The 18,763-nt window shown below is 38.4% G+C and overlaps 2 protein-coding genes and 1 long non-coding RNA gene across 3 annotated transcripts; 2 read left to right on the forward strand and 1 right to left on the reverse strand.

Moving 5' to 3' along the window:
• Window positions 1-29: 29 nt before the first annotated feature.
• On the reverse strand, window positions 30-1,337 carry LOC149050556 (uncharacterized). The gene is made up of 3 exons (XR_016184201.1): window positions 1,201-1,337; window positions 992-1,064; window positions 30-136 (listed from the first exon to the last, which is right to left on the reverse strand). It is a non-coding gene; the product is annotated as an uncharacterized LOC149050556 (long non-coding RNA).
• LOC113673334 (ankyrin repeat domain-containing protein 53) lies at window positions 1,212-6,442 on the forward strand. The gene is made up of 3 exons (XM_027189727.2): window positions 1,212-1,514; window positions 3,001-3,200; window positions 5,033-6,442. Exons 1-3 carry the CDS (start codon window positions 1,311-1,313, stop codon window positions 5,697-5,699), a joined length of 1,071 nt encoding a protein of 356 aa, XP_027045528.2. The 5' UTR covers window positions 1,212-1,310; the 3' UTR covers window positions 5,700-6,442.
• Window positions 6,443-7,941: 1,499 nt separating this feature from the next.
• On the forward strand, window positions 7,942-18,506 carry LOC113673344 (uncharacterized). The gene is made up of 15 exons (XM_027189741.2): window positions 7,942-8,239; window positions 10,106-10,129; window positions 11,382-11,438; window positions 12,649-12,720; window positions 12,856-12,916; window positions 13,413-13,615; window positions 14,120-14,267; window positions 14,831-14,929; window positions 15,206-15,291; window positions 15,851-15,919; window positions 16,269-16,335; window positions 16,460-16,662; window positions 16,997-17,053; window positions 17,237-17,300; window positions 18,227-18,506. Exons 1-15 carry the CDS (start codon window positions 8,102-8,104, stop codon window positions 18,454-18,456), a joined length of 1,578 nt encoding a protein of 525 aa, XP_027045542.2. The 5' UTR covers window positions 7,942-8,101; the 3' UTR covers window positions 18,457-18,506.
• The last annotated feature ends 257 nt before the right edge of the window (window positions 18,507-18,763 follow it).

An 18,763-nucleotide genomic window follows, 5' to 3' on the forward strand; every position in this document is an offset into this window, starting at 1 on the left:
TTTTTTTGAGGTTTGGTGTTTAAAAAGTACCTTTTTGATAAATCATGCCTAGTATGCAGAGCAACTGAGTGTGAAATCCGAAGGTCTGAGGCTTGATTCCTTGTGAGTATTCAGAATTTTTTCCTTTGTCCCATGCCTGTGAAAAGACAAAAAAACTTCTTTCTCTTTTTTTTTACTGAGCTAAAAAATTACCATCTCTCTTATTATTAATTATTTACAAAACATGATGCTATCGAAATTGCTGATTCCAGCAGTATGCATGTCCTATATGAACTTCGCAATGGGCCTTGGTCACCATAGAGTCTTTGTGGCTCAGCCGCAGAGCATTGCAGCACAGAATCTGAAGTTCCTCATGGGACTCAGTTTTCTGTTTGTCCAGTCCCATGCTCATGACAAGACCAAAAAAACATTTGTGAAAGCAATCCTCACAATTATGAATGCTACCTAGCTACTGGTAAAAATAAGACCTGAAAAAAATTCAGGCTGGTACACGATTTGAAGCCATGACCTCCACAGTAAAGGTGCAGCACTCTAACAACTGAGCCAACAAGCCAACTGGGAGCTGGTCGTTATGATGGTTCTTTCATGTTTGTTTCTTCAACCGGAGTTCACATAAAGTTATTTTTTTTGAGAGGGCATAGCCTCAGTAAAGAGGAAAATTTGTATGTAGTATATAAATCACTGAGTATTTATGCTTCATTTGATTGTGGGTTTTACACCTTTATGCTGTGCTGAAATAGTTCAGTAAATAGTATTACTAGTTGTTAACAACTTCCTAGATGAATATTAAGTTCTGTCTTCTACAGTGTGCCAGCAGTATGGATCATGCTTTCCCCTTGCCATTAGATCATCTATTCAATTTCAGTAAGCCTTTCAAATTGACAATAAACACCAAACAATGGTAAAACAGCTTGGACTGTTTGGTATCATGTATAATGCTTGATGATGATTAATTTATTGATGATAGTAACATCATTTGTCTCTTACGTACATGTTATTTTGGTTGATACTGCAAGCACATCAATAACTCTGTTGCCGTTAGTAAGTCACCACAGGAATTGTACCTCATGACCAAGAAAAGAACTCTTGTCAATATATTTTTCCAACAATAAAGTTCACGAGGAGGCGAATAAGAATCGTGAATTAAGGACAAGTCTTTGGAAGATAAAGAATGGTAAAGAATTGAATTAATTACTTTACCTCGTTCACGAGTAGTCTCTCTGTCCGAGTTTCACGAAAGACAAGTCCAGTCCCGTATTTCCAAAAGTTGACGTTAGCAACGCTTAGCAACGAAATTTCCGTTCTTCAAAATGGCGGTCCACCGCGGGTACAACATGACTGAAATGAAATATAAGCCAAGTGATACAGTCATAAGGAGGAGGCGTAGACAATCTTTAAGAATCCAAAAGAACATAGATGATGACGTGCTTATGGCTTCAGCGATCGGTGATGTAACATGGCTTCAACAAAGCCTCTATGATACGCGTAAAGCATATTCTGTTTCCATCGAACACGTAAGTGATATTCTCGAATTCTTCCATCTCTTTAAATAACTTGTAAACCAATGTTCGATTGTTTAGTTCTATTCACGCCAGATAATTAGAGTGTGAACAGTTAGCAGCGAAAGAGGCGCAGGTCAAATGCTGTAATACTTCGACAAAAAGTTGCGGTAATTATTACGAAGCAAACGTGACAGACGTGCGAATTGTTTCGCTGTCTCGTGTAACGGGACGAAGCGTGTTTCCATTTACTTTTTGCGAGCATTTCAATAGAAGTCCGACTTCTGTTCCACAGCCGCATTATTTCTGTACTTGTGAATTACTTTAGAAATATTAAGGTGGGTTTACCGCAAGGAGCAGCCATTTTGTTTGTTTGACGTTCACGTCCTCAAAATTAACGGTTTAGATAGTATTCCCTCCTTTGAGTATTAGAAATCGAATTTACTTTAAATGTAGCATTCTTCATCAGTTTAATCAGGTGGTATTCCTAAATTGATTGGGAAAGCTGAAATAAAACCAAATGAAATTTTGATGGGGACTCAGAACAACTTTAGTTGAATTTTATACTTTCATCCAGGGAGATTAGAAATCCGATTGTACCCCTTTCACGCCATGAGACCTCGATGAAAACTCTAACATTTACCGATGTACATGTATTTCTTTTAGTATCAAAGTAAATTTGTCGCAAATGGATCCACAAATTACGATAAGCCTAAGCCACTGGAAGCTCATTCAACAACCGGTCTCAAACACTCACAGCTTTTATTGTGCTGAGTTATTGAGTATTGAGCGTTCTCTGGTGAACATGAAGGCAGCTATGTCACATAAAAGCCCTGCTAAAATAATATTGTTGTGAAAACACCTTTGCAGAGAAAAATGCCTTTTTTAGCTTAACAGTGCAAGAAACAGATTTTGTGGAAATAAATTTTGCTGCTGGAAAACAGTAAAAAATGTTGTTGTCTTGGATCAAAACATTTAATTCTCCCACCTGAAAACAAATTTTGTTTCCAAACCAGTTGCTTCTCAGTAACTAATCTGGAAAGCAAAATATTTTGTTTTCATCCCTATAATTGAGCTATCCTGATAACATTCAAGCTTACAGTGTTTCCTTATCGTTGTTTCCTGTTTCCAATGTTTTATTTCATAACCAAGGGAAAAGTGTGTGTCACAATTATAAACCTCATAATGGCCTACTGTAGTTCACCATAGAGTCTCTTTGGTTACTTGAAATCCAGAGATCTAATGTTGATTCCTCACAAGGATTCTTCATGCTTGTGACAAGAGGAAAAAGTGCATTCCCCTTTAATACCTCCTAGTTTAACCACTAGCCTAAAACTTCCTCAAAACTGATGGCTTCTTACATGTATATGGATGTATTTTGATTAATGAATACATGAATGCATGGAACCCCCAGTGCTTGAAACCAGCAAACTCTAACAAAGTGAAATAAGTAAACTCTAAGAAAGTGAAAATGTATTAATGTTACCTTAATTTCTTTTAGGGTCTTGCTCCTATTCACCTTGCCGCACAGAATGGACAGCTTGAATGCCTTAAAGTAATGATAGAAAGATATAAAGTAGATGTTAATTTTCAAAGTGCATCCGGATGGACACCCCTTCATTTAGCAATTAACAAGTCTACCAAGAAAAGAGGATTGAGATGTGTACAATATCTTTTAGGGAAAGGTGCAGATCCATCAAGGTTAGTGTAGGATGAGTGTTTTTTAATTGTAATCGAACTGAATGGAGTGCAGTTTGGTCTGAAATCATGTGTGATTTCAAAATCAAGAGAGTGCACATGGAAAGTTTAATTCCAAATATGATTTCAGACCAAAACTACATGACACAAAGTTCAGTTACTGAGTACCTCTTTTTTACATCTATTTTGAAATCACAAATTCAGTGGCTCAATGATTTTTTTTTTGTCTGATCAAATATCTCATGGATCCATTATATTGAGCTTGTTTGAAAAAAGTTGCAAAAGTTGTGTCTCATTTTCCCGCAATTTGATGAATCAATGAATCAGCTTACCTGCAGTCTACTGCTGTCTATGAGACTTTTTTCACCATCTGTTTAACCTGAAAGCAGACTCTTGTGTTTGGGTATCACCTTACAGCCCCTCCTTGGGCACAGCTGCTTATTGCGCCATCAGCAGCGGCTTATGGAAAAAGTTATTGACATCCCTGGTTAATTCAACCAAGGTATGGGCTGATGGTACATGTGTAGATGAGTAACCCATATAAATAGGAAGCAAGATTGGAATATAGTACAGAAGAATGAAAATACTAGTTACAGATTGTAGTGAAGTGGGAGAAATTTAAGAAAATCTTACACAGTGGATGAACTGTCAAATTTGGGAAACTGCCATTTGTCACTTAAACACTCTTTTGCTCATCTGGCCTGGTACAGGCGAATGGATGTTGGCAGATCCAACCTCCAACCCAGTCCCCCTCTCTTTTCCTTCCTTTCCTCAATTTGGAAATGAGGAGACAGTTAAATGTTTTCTGCAAACTTACCTTGTAATATGATTGAAATGATCTTTTTAAGACCCTTCTTTTAATTAATGATCAGAATTTAATTTTGATTTTGAGGAAAAATGATAACCATACTTTTCCTTTGAAATCAAGACTTGGTTGAACAAAAGTTCTCAGGATTAACACATAAGATGTATTTATTTGAGTGCTGGTTTAAATATTCTGTTAGTGTTCATTATCAGAAGAATTGAAGGGCTTAATGTTGCTTCAACTTTTTTTGATCATAGATACCTGGGCACATTTTGTTTCTTAAAATCACTGTGATAGTATTTCCATGCTGACTGATTAAAAAATCCTTTTTTGTACTGATATTATGGCTTTAAGCCATAGCTATTTTGTACTGATAAAATGCAATTTAGTCTGCACTTTCTACTGGTTTACCGAGGTAATAACCTCTTGAGATGTCGGAAAAACACTTGAAAAATTACTGTAGAAATCTTTGCGGCTCGTGATTTGCGACTTTTCCCGTGTTCTCCCAACGTCCCTGGTCGTTTATTACGGCGGTAAATATGGCTTGATTATGTAATGAACTGGATGCTGAAAGTGCAGTAATTACAATATTTGCAGTTGATTAGTATTTGCTAAGAGAATATGTCTTTTCCAGCGATTTGTTTTGGAACAGTTTGCGAGATTTCCCAGATTCATAAAGTGAAAGTGCCGCTCCAAAATTTATTTTTTTCATAGTTCTTGCCAAGTTAAGAACACGAACTGTTGACGAACGATAACTAGGTTCTTCATGACTCGAATTATACCCAAACAGATGAGACCTACGAGGCAAGCGTTTAGAATTCCTTTTCTTCACTTTGCTTTACTGTTCATTCTACGAAAGAAGCAGTTCCCATTTGCCGTGGGTATTTATGTTCAGTTATAGACCACAGAAAACGCCAACACACGTAGCAATAAATTTGTGGAAATGAGATTAACTTCATTTGCAGGTGTCCGCTTAACTGGCAGTTAGTATGGATGTAGTGAATGATAATATGTTTTTTTCCTATTTTAGGCCAACCAAGGCTGGAATCACTCCAGTGCATCAGGCAGCAAGTGAAGGCCATGTTAAATGCCTGCAGGAGTTGATCAAATCTGGTGCGACGATCAACGCTGTCGACGGAAACGGTCATACTCCTATGTCTTTAGCGCGTGTATGGGGCCAGAGGGAATGTGCACGCATTTTAGCCAATCAACAGTGGTATTTGGACAAACAACAGTATTTGAAAGAAAAACTTGAAAGGGAACAAAAAGCCAAACAGATCGAGGAAGAATTGCAAAGACTGAGCCTTATCCGCCTTGCAGAGGGTAAACATGAGAGTCAGTTAGCGTATCAGCGATGGCTCACCGAGAAAGGGATTCCTGACATTGGGACCATGTACGGACCTCTTTCCTCCGAGGAGAGGAAGACTGCTGAAGAAATTCGAGCAACGCAGTCATTACGTCCAACTCCTGCACCCATGCTAACCGAGTCGTCAATTGTTGTTAGATCAAAAACGGAGTATGACAATTTTGATGGCGCGCCATTGTTTACTTCTAGCAGACCAACAGATCACCATGATCACGACTTTGATAGAAAGCTTGAATTAATTCCACTCGAGAGAATCTCTGCTTCCAAGAGAAGGAAAGGTCAAAGAACGGAGGGTTTGCGGCCAAATAGGTCTCGGACGGTTGTAAGATAAAAACAAATGTTTAGATTTCCGCTAATTTTTAATGACTAGAGAGGGTGGGGAAATCTTCCCAACGAGCCTCGTAAAGATATTTTTAGTCGCTTTTGCCTCGTCAACTCCCGAAAACCTAAGGGATGGCTTTTCCAGGACGACATTTCCGTTTGTTTTAGTATGAAGGCGCATGTCCACAATTTTACGTATCAAGAATAGAATTTTCATGGGGAGGGGCGCCCCTACGCTCATTCTCAAGCCCCGCCAGTTGAAAAAAGGCTCGGCCGTCCTTGAATATAAAATATGCTCTATTCTTGCTTCGTAGTGAACGTTAATTGAGAAAACTATGACTATCTGTTTTGATACTGAAAAGAGACGGCACTTGATTATTATTCTAACGAGTTGAATGTTTCAGAGGAGAAAGCGCTTAAATAAATAAAAAAGCACTAAATTCACTAAACACCAAAAAGAAATCAAAAATAGTTCTGAAGCGGAGAAAATTTAGTTGAATTGAGAACGAGGACTGCCAACGTTTCTACGTGAGTTTTCAAGAGGCATAAACCTAAATAGTTATACGTAGCATCGGCGAAGCAAATAGTGATATAAATGGAGTTAAGAGTGAAGGGGAAAAACACGAAAAAATGGGAAATGACGTGACTCGTTGACTATCCAGTGTAAAGGAGACCACACTTGAATATTTCTCTCCCTCTTGTGACATGCAATACGACCTGTATTTCGCAAATAAGAACTTTTTACATGTTACAGCACATCTGTTCTTGTCCCTTTGATATTCCACATCCAGTTTGTGTACTATTTATTTTTTTAAGTGAGGCTGAAATAACAACAAATTGACCTTTGTCTTCAGCCGATGATGAAGAATAATTACGTCTGTCTGCCACTTGTCTAGGATCCAGAATCCATCATCGTGCTGCCCACTTGTTGAAAGGTGCCAATCATTTAAATAGGTTAAACAGTCCCCTCTGGAGTGTTTAGCGTCCTTGGGGTCCTTTGGGGAATGGTAGACCCCAGTCCTCACTTTGGTAGAAAAACCCAACATAGTATGTACCTTTTAGCTGTTCTGGGCAGGAATTTCGTAGTACGTAGATTTCGTTTATCATTTAGTTCTCCCAGTCGTCATCATCGGAGAGACGCCTTTTGATATAACGTTTACGTACCTCTCGGCGGGAGGCTATTTAGGGCAGTCAACGAATAATGTCTCGCAGAATTTTGCGGTGCGCAGATTTCATTTATCATTTTAGTTCCCCTTGCAGTCGTCATTGGAGAGACGCCATTCGATATATCTTTGAAACGTTTTAATGTGTAGAGTCACTAAGTTTTTTATACAAGTTGTGTTGTACTCGTTGTTGACGAGCATGCTTGGCGATACTGCACACTACAACGTTTAATGCGTTAATTATCATCCAACTGCTTTCTTTTATAAGCATTCCTTCGAAGCAGCTCGCTCAAGTGCTTTTTTTACAGTACAAAATAACCAACTGTCGAAATAACCGTACAATATCGCAGGATATTTGTACTCGATTCACGGGTCGTTGGTGCAGATAGATGATAACATTTTGTATCAGCCTCACGGTCTAGCAATTGAAAGTGAAGCCTTTCACAATTTCGTTGACTAGGCCTCTTCGCCAAAGTATCGGCCAAGCACAATATCACCAGTAAAATTGGGTTGCAAAGGACTAGTCAAAACCTTTTCCCCAGGGAAGAGGTGAAGGATGTTGAAGGGGGGGGGTTGCATGGTTTTGTGGGGGAATGGAGGGGGGATCAGTCGTCGCCAACAGGGTTTCAAGTGAAATTGACTGCCAACTAACTGCTGTCTAGGGGGGGGGGGGGGGGAGTCATAAGAATATTACAGAGCCTTATGGGGGGATCGATAAATTTTATTGAGACATTACCAAAATTCTCCCACCCCCTCCCCCCCCCCTCTTTTCCATGTGATAAATATTGAGCTGTCTCTAAATAATCCTGGTGTTTACCGCATCGGTCAACCTTAGCATCTTCAATCGGATTTTTTATTGAAATTATTTCATCATTTACCACTGATCATGAAGGAAAAACTTAAGTCGTGGACTCAAAGTCATTGATCAGATACTGATGAGAATTACGAGACAGAGGTGCGACCGCAAAGGTCTGGTGTTACCGAGAATAAATACCATCAGATTAAAAAAATTAACTACTTGTTTAGGCAAATCTATTTTTGAAATGAACCGCAGGCGGTATGAAAAGGAACTAGTAACTAAAATCTATCGATTCGTAATCACGTAAATGAGCTTCCGCAGCAAGCTGCGTGTTCATTTTGTGAAAAGCGGAATGTTGACTGAAGCGCGTACGGAAAGTTTTTGATTGCAAGTTCCAAAAAAAAGATTTTGAAAATATTGCCTGACTTTGAAACCTGCGCTGTTTTAAGTATGTCGATGCTGTTTCTTGTTTCCATTTGTATAAGCGTGCTGTCGGAAGGCGTAGTGCGTGCAAGTAAATCAGAGGAAGACTTAAAGTTTTATAACCTTGTGAAGGAAGGACAATTCACCATGAAATGCGAGGAAATGGTAAGCGAATGCAGAAAGAAGACTGTCATATAAACAGTTGGGAACTAACGCAATCTTTTTTTGTAGAAAATTGCATATTCAATTCCACTTGTCTACCACTTCAAATGTTCAATTGTGGTTATTGTTGTTTTTACTCTTACAAAGCCGGTTTGGAGCACTGGCGAACTCATTCAAATATGAGACAAATGTATACAATTCGTCTCTTTTTGGATGAATATGCAGTTAAAGTCATGAAATGTAGGGCTGGAGAACATTATAAACTAATTTACTTACTCACATGTATTGCTTTCCTAAATCGATGTAAATTCTCAGGAATCTTGAAGAATTAAGAGCTACGTTGCGAATTTTAATTTAATTATGTTTTTTTTTAATTGAATGTTTTCAATGCGCGCCTTTTTTATATCATTTACTAAATATTCTCTGAAAATTTTGGTGAGATTCGAAGTTTGATACGTTGCCTAGGGTAAATGCATTCAAATAAGGGTCACAGACTCCAATTTTTTAGGTTCAATTCCGTGCGATTTGCGTCAACAGAGAGCCTTCAGTTGGGAGAGGAAAAAAATTCCTGCTGTGAAGTGACAAGTCAAATACATTTTGTTATTGAAAGTGATTTGTGCTGGAGTCACGTACTTTGGTCTTGTTCAAATTCCACGCGGGCGTTGATATGGTTCAATAACGATGAAATGCAAGGGAAACTCTCGATAAAACGGCGACAAATGAGTGAAAATTATCTGGAAAAGGAGAATAATAACAATTGTTTACAAGAAGGAATTATGTGAACTATTTTCTCTTTCCTCAGGAATGACAAGATCGAGAGCGATTTCTTTCTTTTTTTTGTTTTGTTTTGTTTTGTTTTTTTTTTGAGATCATTTAACTGTTTGAGGGCAGATAAACTCGTAAATTGAATTATCAGTACTTTGATCTGATTGAAGTAGCACGTATGGTAAGCGAATCCACGGCTTTTCAGAGAAAATTTAAAATTACGAAATTCAAACTTCATTAACCTTTAGGAGATGGAATCTTCTCAGTTTGACATTAGAAAATTTTATTTGTTCAAGTTGTTTTGTTTTCCATTTGTCACATTGTTTACGTTATCGATCTTAACAGTGAAAAAGTTACTGCAGTGTAGCAAGTACTTTATAACCGTTTGGAGCGAAAAACTCTTCGTAGAATTAAACTACCTACACTGTTAAAGGTAGTGTTTCACTGCGCGAGCTGTGCGATTCAACTGGTTTTATGATATCAATTTCCGCCCATCTGGGAGCGCAGAACTTTCATCGTGAATGGTCTGAGTGAAGGAATTTAGTTACAGAAAGATTTCGAGTAGCTGACGATTTTTGATATTTGTCTAGGTTTTTTAAAAATATGCAGGAAGGCTTTCGATCTGTGAAATTGTCTCGTCACACGACGGCTATTTCTTTAATTTTAACATAATAACCTTTTGAGTAACTTAGGCAGACAAAGTCTCCATAGAACGTTCTCACGTTTCCTGTGACTACAATGTCGAATGTGGTATTGGAAAAATAAAATTGAAAAAGAATGAACGTTCTTTTTCAGTCCCAAATTTTCATTCAGTTTTATTTTTTTGCGATCGGACTAAACCACTAGCCTGTGTAGTGGATTGAAAGTGGGACTGAAGTGATGGAAAAGGTTAGAATTTCTACGGAGAAGTTACCTGAAACACAGTGTACTTGTGTTGTGTACCTTTGAAGTTATCTTTAAATTCTCATGTCTGGTTTGCCCCACATTGCTTTACTTCATTGACCCTAAGTATAAACCAGTTACATATACTATTTAAACTCTGCGTGAAAACTAACCACTCATAATTTAAATTGTCTTTTCATGTGCACGTGATTTGGTGTGAAGTACGGTGAACCAGTAAGAATCAATGTGAGTACCACCTTGAATTTTAAGACTTTCTACATAAATAGATGTATGAATGTTACAATCAATACCCCAGTTGCTAATAGCGAGGCTCGCAGAGCGTAGCCTCATAATTGCCCGCGCAGGGTTTTTGGCCCCAGAGGGCCAAAAACCCGAGGAGGCACCTTAGGACTCCCCGCGTAATATAGAGGAAGACTGGAGAAGAGGGAATGTGGGTATTTTCGGTAGATCATAACCAGAAAAAATCTCGATTTGATCGCTTGCACTGCCGCAAGGTATCAACGTTTTTCCCGCAAATGGTCATGGGCTGCCAGTAAAAAGACATGCGCGCGAGGACTTTTAGGATCGGCGTCTTTGACACGAGATTTGTCCTAGTATAGAGGAAGACTGGAGAAGAGAGAATGTAGGTGTTTTCGGTTGATCGTAACCAAAAAAAATCTCGATTTGATCGCTTGCACGGCTGCAAGGTATCAACGTTTTTCCCGCAAATGGTCATAACTACACAACTGTAAACAACAAGCCCAACTCAAAAAAAAAAAAAAGAAAATGGTACTGTAGGGCGGGGGCAGCTCTAGTGAGAACTATAACTAGTTATACAAAATAGTAGTGACCCATCAAGCCGAAAAAATTTGGATGTACGACCGTAAGACCGTACGACCGTACAAGGCGCTACTTTTAACATGCGTGGTCAACTGTACCGCGAGTACGCCAATGCCACGGCTTTGTTCAGTAGTCCAGTGGTCAGTGCACTGGGCTCCGAGTCGGATCACCCGGGTTCTAGTCCTGGCCGGGGTAAGGCGTTGTGCCCTTGAGACGTGCGGGAAAAAAATGCGAGCTCCGCTTTTAGGCTAGGCTAAATCTATATATTAGACAAACAGTATCATAACTTCTTTTTCGCATGGAACAAAAGTTCGGAAAAGGTTTTTTGGAAAGGAATATTTTTTTTAGCCTTGTTGCAATACTAAGTCACGAGAAAATATTTAACCTTCGTCCAAAATGAGTCATCATTGAGGAGTGTGACGCTTCTCGATGATCACTGAGTTTGAATCCCGTAAAAACTTGAATTTTTTACGCGCTTTTTTTTTCTGCAATTACTCATCCACCAGCGAGAATTATTCCTTTGCTGGATTTTCACCTGCGGGTCAAATACACGAGAACACATCAGTTTCAGTATATACTCTCTTGGTCAATAACAATTGTAACTCTTTCGATAAATCAACACTTACACATGTTTTACTGATGTCTCCTTTAAACACAGGAGACAGAAAACCCTGAAATCTTCTACTCTTATAACTGCGACGAAGACTGTGAAGAGGTATGTCCTCAAATTAACTGATCTTTAAATTGGAAAATAAACTTGTAAGTTAGAGATCAGCGAATCTCATCCGCGAACATTGTGAAGAACATAATGACCCAATTGGGTGTTTACTGTTTTGAAAGCGGCAAATGAGAAATATCAGGTGAAATCTACGGCAAAAAATTTAGATAATTACATGGTAGATTAAGGCATTCGTTATCAATCTCCTGAAACTATTGGAAGGTCAGAAGCTATAGCAATACTTGCAAATAATAACATGGAAGTCACTCTGGAATGATCGAGATTCCACTTCGTTAGTGGAACCCTCTGATCGTCTCGACTTCGCGGTAGTTTCGGACCACAGTACCCTTGGGTTTCTTGGGTTTCTTTATTCTTGATTATCTGTGCCAAATCTTGAATGATGCGGGCGACAGACTCAGCAGAGAACACGAAGGTAATGATCCTGACATGATTGGGACGAACAAAGTAAAATAGCAATCTGAACACCGGCTTTAGGGAAGGTCCTGAGCCTTTCAGTTGGGGATGATGCGCATACTTTGCATTCACTAGATTTTTTGACGTGGTATTTCAGTATCTTAACTCCTAGGGAAGAGACATCCTTGGGAAACTAAAAAATATATCGACTCGTTCTAAAATTCCAACGAATAACTAAACCTTTCGAAAACCATCTTCAAATGAGCTACAATTCACTCGTGGACGTCGACATTGTAAATCTGAAACCCGTCTACTAGCCAGTTACGATCCGTTTGAGTGATAAGAAACTACACACAAAAAAGCAATTTTCAGGCAATTTTTTTACTTTGTGTTTAATTTTGTGTGTGTGTGTGTGCTTTTGTTTAGTTTTTCTCGTTTATTTGTATTTTTTTTTTTAGGTGCTACTGGTTGCCGCAAAGTTTGCATTAACCAGTTGCACTTGCTAGTTTTTAAACCACGCTTTATGGTTTTGCGTGTTCGGCCGGGTTACCTAGGGATCTAAAAATGGTGACGTCGCTAGTCAAAATTTTAAGCGTACTTGAAGAAAATTTTCAGCAGTTACTTTTTGGATTCTCAGAACGCATTCAGCATCTAAAGTTCTTGTAATTTTTTTGATAACTGAGATGAGAAGTATAGCTTCCTTTATTATGCCTGTTATTAAGATATTGCAAACCATTTCATCATTCGTAATTTACTCCAACATCGTTTCCACCCTGTCTTGTTCACTCTTCAGTGCCTGCAACCCCTTAGGTTCGAAAGTACGAAACACAGAACATACAATGAATGTAAAGCTGAGTGTGATAAGGTAAGAAGTAAGGTTTTATCTTTAAGTTCCTATTTTAAAACAGCGAGTTACATCTGGCCGGCAATTTCTAAGTGACCCATCCTGATATTCTCGTGTCAAATCTAATCATATTTTGTCGTGAAAAATCTTTTTCAGAATGGCCTCGGAGACGCATGCAAACAGGGATGTTATTTCCTTCACCGCTTTGTAAACTCAGGTAGAACAGAAATGAATCTTTCTTAATATACATAATGGTGATTTGGTACGAGGCTGTTTAACGAACCCAATACATACCTGCGTGTACTCGGGTACTCGCAATGGAAGACTGCGTTTAGACTTATTTCAATAGAAAATTTCACAAAAACGTAACATTTGCCATGTAAGAGGTATGTGAAAAGCATCTGAAAAGCAAGTAAGAAATTTCATTTCTTTCAAAGAGTGTTTTCACATGTTTTTCTACTCGTTCCTGTAGCCTCCTTCAGAAATACTCAGACTCAAGGATGCTCTTTAGGGCCTTGACTGCGTTTTGTGTTTGATCCTGACCGACCTGAACGTTCATCTCAGACCTCCTTCGAGCGACTCGGCAAATACGTAGAGAATCATCTCCTTTCAAGTTCAATAGAAGAAACTGCAGAAAAAGAAGTCCGTCTTGAAATCCAGACTTCGACAGGAACGCGAAGGTACTGGGCTGACTGGGTTTGTTTTCAATTTAGGTAATGGACCAAGCGGAATCTGGTACGACACAAGAAACGTCACTGCCAAAGGACCCTACCTTTTCTGTCGCACATATACAGAGTTGGTGGTGAACTTTGATTTTCATCTCTTCTCGGATAATACCGCTAAAGTTGAGCCCACCACCTTCATCAGCTTTTACAGGCTTGACGAAAAAGACTCATGGACGATGCTTTCATCTGTAGTAAGTGAATAGATCATGTAATATTCATTGTTGAATTTTATTTATGAAAATTAATACGATGTGAATATATATGCAGTGATTAAAGGGACGGCTCTATTTCGAGTTAAAAAAAAACACCACCTTCACGCTGAAACTGAGTAAAAAACCGTCCTCGTGAAAATTACGTTTTCAAGCCAACGTTTTCCATCTGCCTTCCATGTTCTCTACTTTCGTGAATCCATCTCCATTCTATCTTTTTCGAGTTTCGTTTCATATTTGCTTTGGTTTTCAATAATTGATTAGATATTTTTATGACCTTTCTCGCTTGAGTGACCTGAGCTCTTTTGGAGACAAACATGAAAAATACAAATTTAGAATCTTCTGCAATGCGTAACCGAAACTTTTTGAATTTGCTTACAGGATTCAAACTGAGACCGAATTCTCTTGTACAGTCTTACAGTTTTTCCAGACTTTCTCCTGTCATTCGTTGTAATCTAATTCATATTTATCTATGCACCATTTTAGTCCTCAGAGTTGCCATTCTATTTCCCAAACCTGTTTAAAGGATTTACTATACAGATCTCTATTGCCATAGTGACAGCCAAGGGGCTACAGGTTAAACTGCCCTTTAAAGAGTTCCGCCATGTTGGAGAATGGATGGTAACGTTAAGCGGTGAGTTATTTTGGAGAGGAAACAGAAATATTTTTCCAAGATTCCTTAACAATGGATAATGCTATATTTATGTATGTATAGATCATCCTGAACACAATTAAAAAAGGGATGCTCGTGATCTTTTTTTCATGATGTACCATTTCTTGGAAGAGACTTTAACGGAGGTAAAAAGGAAACAAGGAAATTACAACCAAAGCGCACAGCAAATCCCAATCATTTCCAAAGCGTTACATAATCGCTTAAGGTCTCTCAAATATTTTAGTTCCTGACTAATGGACCGAAACGTGCCTTCCTAAGGTGGTGTTGGGAGACTTTTGAGCCTTTCAGATTATCAACAAAACATTCAGACACTCATGATGGGATCTGGCACAAGCGCATCAAATTCATCTTCAACCTCTCTCATTCAATCTTGTTTTTGGTTAAAAAAGCTAGCAGGTATCGCCTTAAACCTGTCTCAGTCCCAAAAAACAGTCCCGGTCTCTTACTCAAACTCGTAGAAACTGCGACACCAAGCTTATCTTATGAAACCTTTTTCGCTCATCGACCGTTTTCTACATTAATAGATGAAGTTCATTTGGATCCTCCCAAGGGCCTCCAGGCCCATGTGAGGAAAGCTGGTGACAGATTTGAAGGACATCTTACCTGGTATTTGGCACCGCGTAGTGAGTAATACTGAGTTAGAGGTAGTGCAAAGTCATAGGTACATCAGATTTCCTCATTCCTTTCGAAAACAGGGAAATTACTAACGGTCACGAATAAGGAGTTGTGAATACACTGGTCTTGTTTCGTCTAGCTATTTCAAAATTGATAAAGAATGCTATTTTTTACGTTTGCTTTCCTTCCACGGCGGAAAGGTTGGTTTAATTGTCCCATTATATAAGTGTCCTTGCAATTGATTAGCGTAAACGAGTTATCATTAAACATTTATAATTTCATAGGCAAAATCTGTGACTACAGAATCGAGTGGAGAGCAACTTACTCGGATCATTGGAAAAGTGAAGCATTTGAAGTCAGTCATAGCAAGGTAAACCTTGTTATATATATTCTAGGAAGTTTATGAAAATGACAGGTCTTTAGTTTAGCGCTTCCAAACGCATCTTCTTCACTCCTTCATTAGTCATTAGTTGTTAATCCATTACTCCGTTAGTCCGTTTGTTAGCAAGTCCGTTAGTCCGTCAGTCCGTCGTTCCTTTAATCTGTCAGTCCGTCAGTCCGTTAGTCCATCATTTAACCATTTCGTCAGTCTGTGAGTCCGTGAGTCCGTGAGTCCATTAGTCCGTCGGTCCGTTAGTCTGTTGATCCGGTGGTCCGTTGGTCCGATAGTCCTAGTTAGTCCATCATGTTAAAATTATAAAAATTTTTAAAATTGTTCATGTCGCTGATTTTCAATTAAATCGTTTTAGAGCTTGTCTTCGAAGTCTAACATTACTTTGTGCGTTAGTTGTTTCCTAAACCAGCTCACAGCCTCCTTGATCTTTGTCGTGCACCCAAAGAAAATCTGCCAGTAAGATGGCTTGGGTGCCAAGAATCAGGTAAAGTTTTTCCTCGGGTCTTCAATTTTCCTTTATTTTCAATGCCATCAGCACGTCGCAAGCGCACGGATGTACTATATTGTAGAAGGTTTGTTGCCGATGGAAAATTACACTATAGAGGTAAGTTATTCATTTGTCACAATCCTGATCATGAATAAGACAGCATTACAAATATAAGATATGCGACAAAAGAAAAAGACATAAATCATATGGTTGGTCAAAACGTCTCTCTGTATCATATGCAAGATTACTACTATTTCCAGCACTTCTTTTGAAGAATTTTATATCATGAAAAAAGCTCCATCAGCACACTAACACAATTAACACTTCCCGCGCGGACATGCACATGAAAATTTGTTCCCGCAAATTTTACATGAACCTGCCTAAAGCAAACCTTTAAATTTTCCACAGACTGTTTTCTTTTAGATTAAAATTTTTTTTAGAAATATTTCTTTGTTATCTCTTTTAGGTTATCTCCGTAGCCTCTGATGAAAAACAAAATAAAAGAACTATATGTATTGTCACGCCTTCCCTGGGTAAATATCCTCATGATGATGCGCTCACTTAACGTTGATTGATCGACGCAGATCTTTTCTTTGCCCATTGTCTTCAAAAGCGGTCACTGATATCTTTGTTTCATCCTTTCATAATATTCCCTAGTGCTTGGACCGCCAGAAAACCTGACACTGGTCCATCTCACCCACCTGTCACGCAATACGTCAACGGCTACAGTCACGTGGTGGCCGCCACATAATATACCGATTGTAGACCATGTACAGGAATACAGATTAGAATGGAATAAGATTCCTGTTTTGAACGGAGTTTTTACAGAACCACATTTTGATTCCACGTGGTTACCAGCGGTAAGTCGAATATCTAGGGCCACATCAATTCTCCGAAGTTATTTACAAATTGGATAAATGATCGAAGGTAACATTGTGCTTTTCAAGATTGCGACGGAATCAGGCAAGGCGACAAGGAGCTACAAAGGTGGGGAGCAGATCAAAATATTTAGCTTACATGTAAATTATGAGTGGAAGATTTATTTTAATGCTGCTTTTAAAATGTACCCTTTCAGACCAAATAGCGACTTCTAAAGGGGCTGATTATGCATACCGATGTCGAGGAACCACATCAAGTCGAGGAAAACCCATCAAAGAATTAAACTTAATGTTAATTTGAATTCAACTTTTGTAGGAAAATACAAGTTTTCGGGTGTTTGGCCTTCATAACGGATTCGCCTACATGTTCAAGGTAACTAGTTATGTGTACCGCACGCTAAAATCGTAAATTGACTGTTCTGTTAAAACTTCTTTTCAGATACCCCATGCTTTTCCTCTCGGCACATTGGTTCATTTCTTGCATTGAATTCTTGGGTAGCAAACTTACCTAACTGCTGTCTCTTTCAACGTCACAGGAATCTTTTTTTGATTGCAGGTTGCTGCAGTGTCATCAGTGACGGGAGTGGGAACAGAGGCCGTAATTTTATTTAACACGACAGGTAAATATGAAATAAGAGTGCTGCTCCTAAACGAGCAAGGCAACCCCCTTTTTCATTTCAAGATTTACGTTCACATACACTACTCAATTACTTTATTATTATCGGAAAACTGTTTTTGTGGGACTGCAGAAGAAAACAAATACACCCTAAAATACAAGGTTATCAGAACAAGATAGCTGTCAAATATGAAATTGAAAGAAAAATAAACAAGAAAAACTTCTTTGAAAAGAAATGGATATTCAAATGAAAAGGAATGGTTAATAATTTAAAAAATCTCAAGCCGATTTGCCTTCTATCCTGTTTTTTCTCTTTTTTTTTTTTACGTTATGTTGCTTGGTTTAATTAGTTTAATTTGTTTAATTTCTTTATCAATAAAGGGCAAAATTACTGAGCGCTGATTGGTTGAGAGAGAGGGCATTTTTTCTTAATCGAGGGCATTTTTAGTAATCAAGAGAGGGCATGATTACCTGTTAATGATTGGCTAATCCGTTGCATTGCTAATCCGTTGCTTCCCAGATAAAAATAGACTGCGCGCGTGATTTTCCTTCGTATAAATTTTGCCCTTTATTGATAAACAAGTAATCCCATGAGACCTCGTACTATTAAGGATTAATTGCACTTGAGTTTTCAAAATTTTCCAAATTGCCTTTGTCGCTTCGCGACTCGGGCAATTTTGGAAAATTTTGAAAACTCTCGTGCAATTAATCCTTAGTAGTACTTGGCCTCATGTGATTACCTATACTAAGCTGAAAATAGGGTAACTGCGTAAGATTTACGTTCCTTGAGGATAAACAACCGATAGGTAAATTTTGATAAAAATCTTAGTGGAGGTTCTATTTCAGTGGAAAGACCAAATAGGTTAATAAGCATAAAAACTTCCAAGATGGAAAATATTGAGTGTTGTGTTTTGGGTTCATAATCTACAGAAACAACAACAAAAGTTTCAAGCCATGAAGATCAACATGTTCCCGTTTTAGAGAGCAAAGCGTTGCCGTGGATGTTCATAACAGGAATCCTTGTGGCGATTGTTTGCGCAAGTTTTGTTAGACTTACTTACGCTTTTGTGAAAAAGAAGTACGGAAGTTTATCGTCAGCTGTGGAACAATTTCGTGCGCGGTGCCGTCGCGAAAGAGACACAATAATCAATCTTATCTAATTAAAATAAAGCACAACGAGTGTAGGATAAATAAAGACAATGTGAAAGGCTCTGCCTGTTTTACTCTCGCTACTCATTCAGTTGTGTTGCAAAAAAAGTTTCTCGTGAAATGCATAGAGATCGAAGTTATTGAATGAGTTGAATATGTCCAAACTGTTTCGTGCTGCACGCTTTTCACGTCAAAGTAATCTCGGGAACACAGTATCACCCTAACTAATGACCAACAAAATTAAAAGACGTGCGCTTCAAATCGATGACATATCTGGCGTACTGATTTTATAATTTAAATACATATGAGACGCATGTA

Source organism: Pocillopora damicornis, chromosome 2, assembly GCF_964200805.1.
Source record: "Pocillopora damicornis chromosome 2, jaPocDami1.2, whole genome shotgun sequence".
NCBI classification, from domain to species: domain Eukaryota; kingdom Metazoa; phylum Cnidaria; class Anthozoa; order Scleractinia; family Pocilloporidae; genus Pocillopora; species Pocillopora damicornis.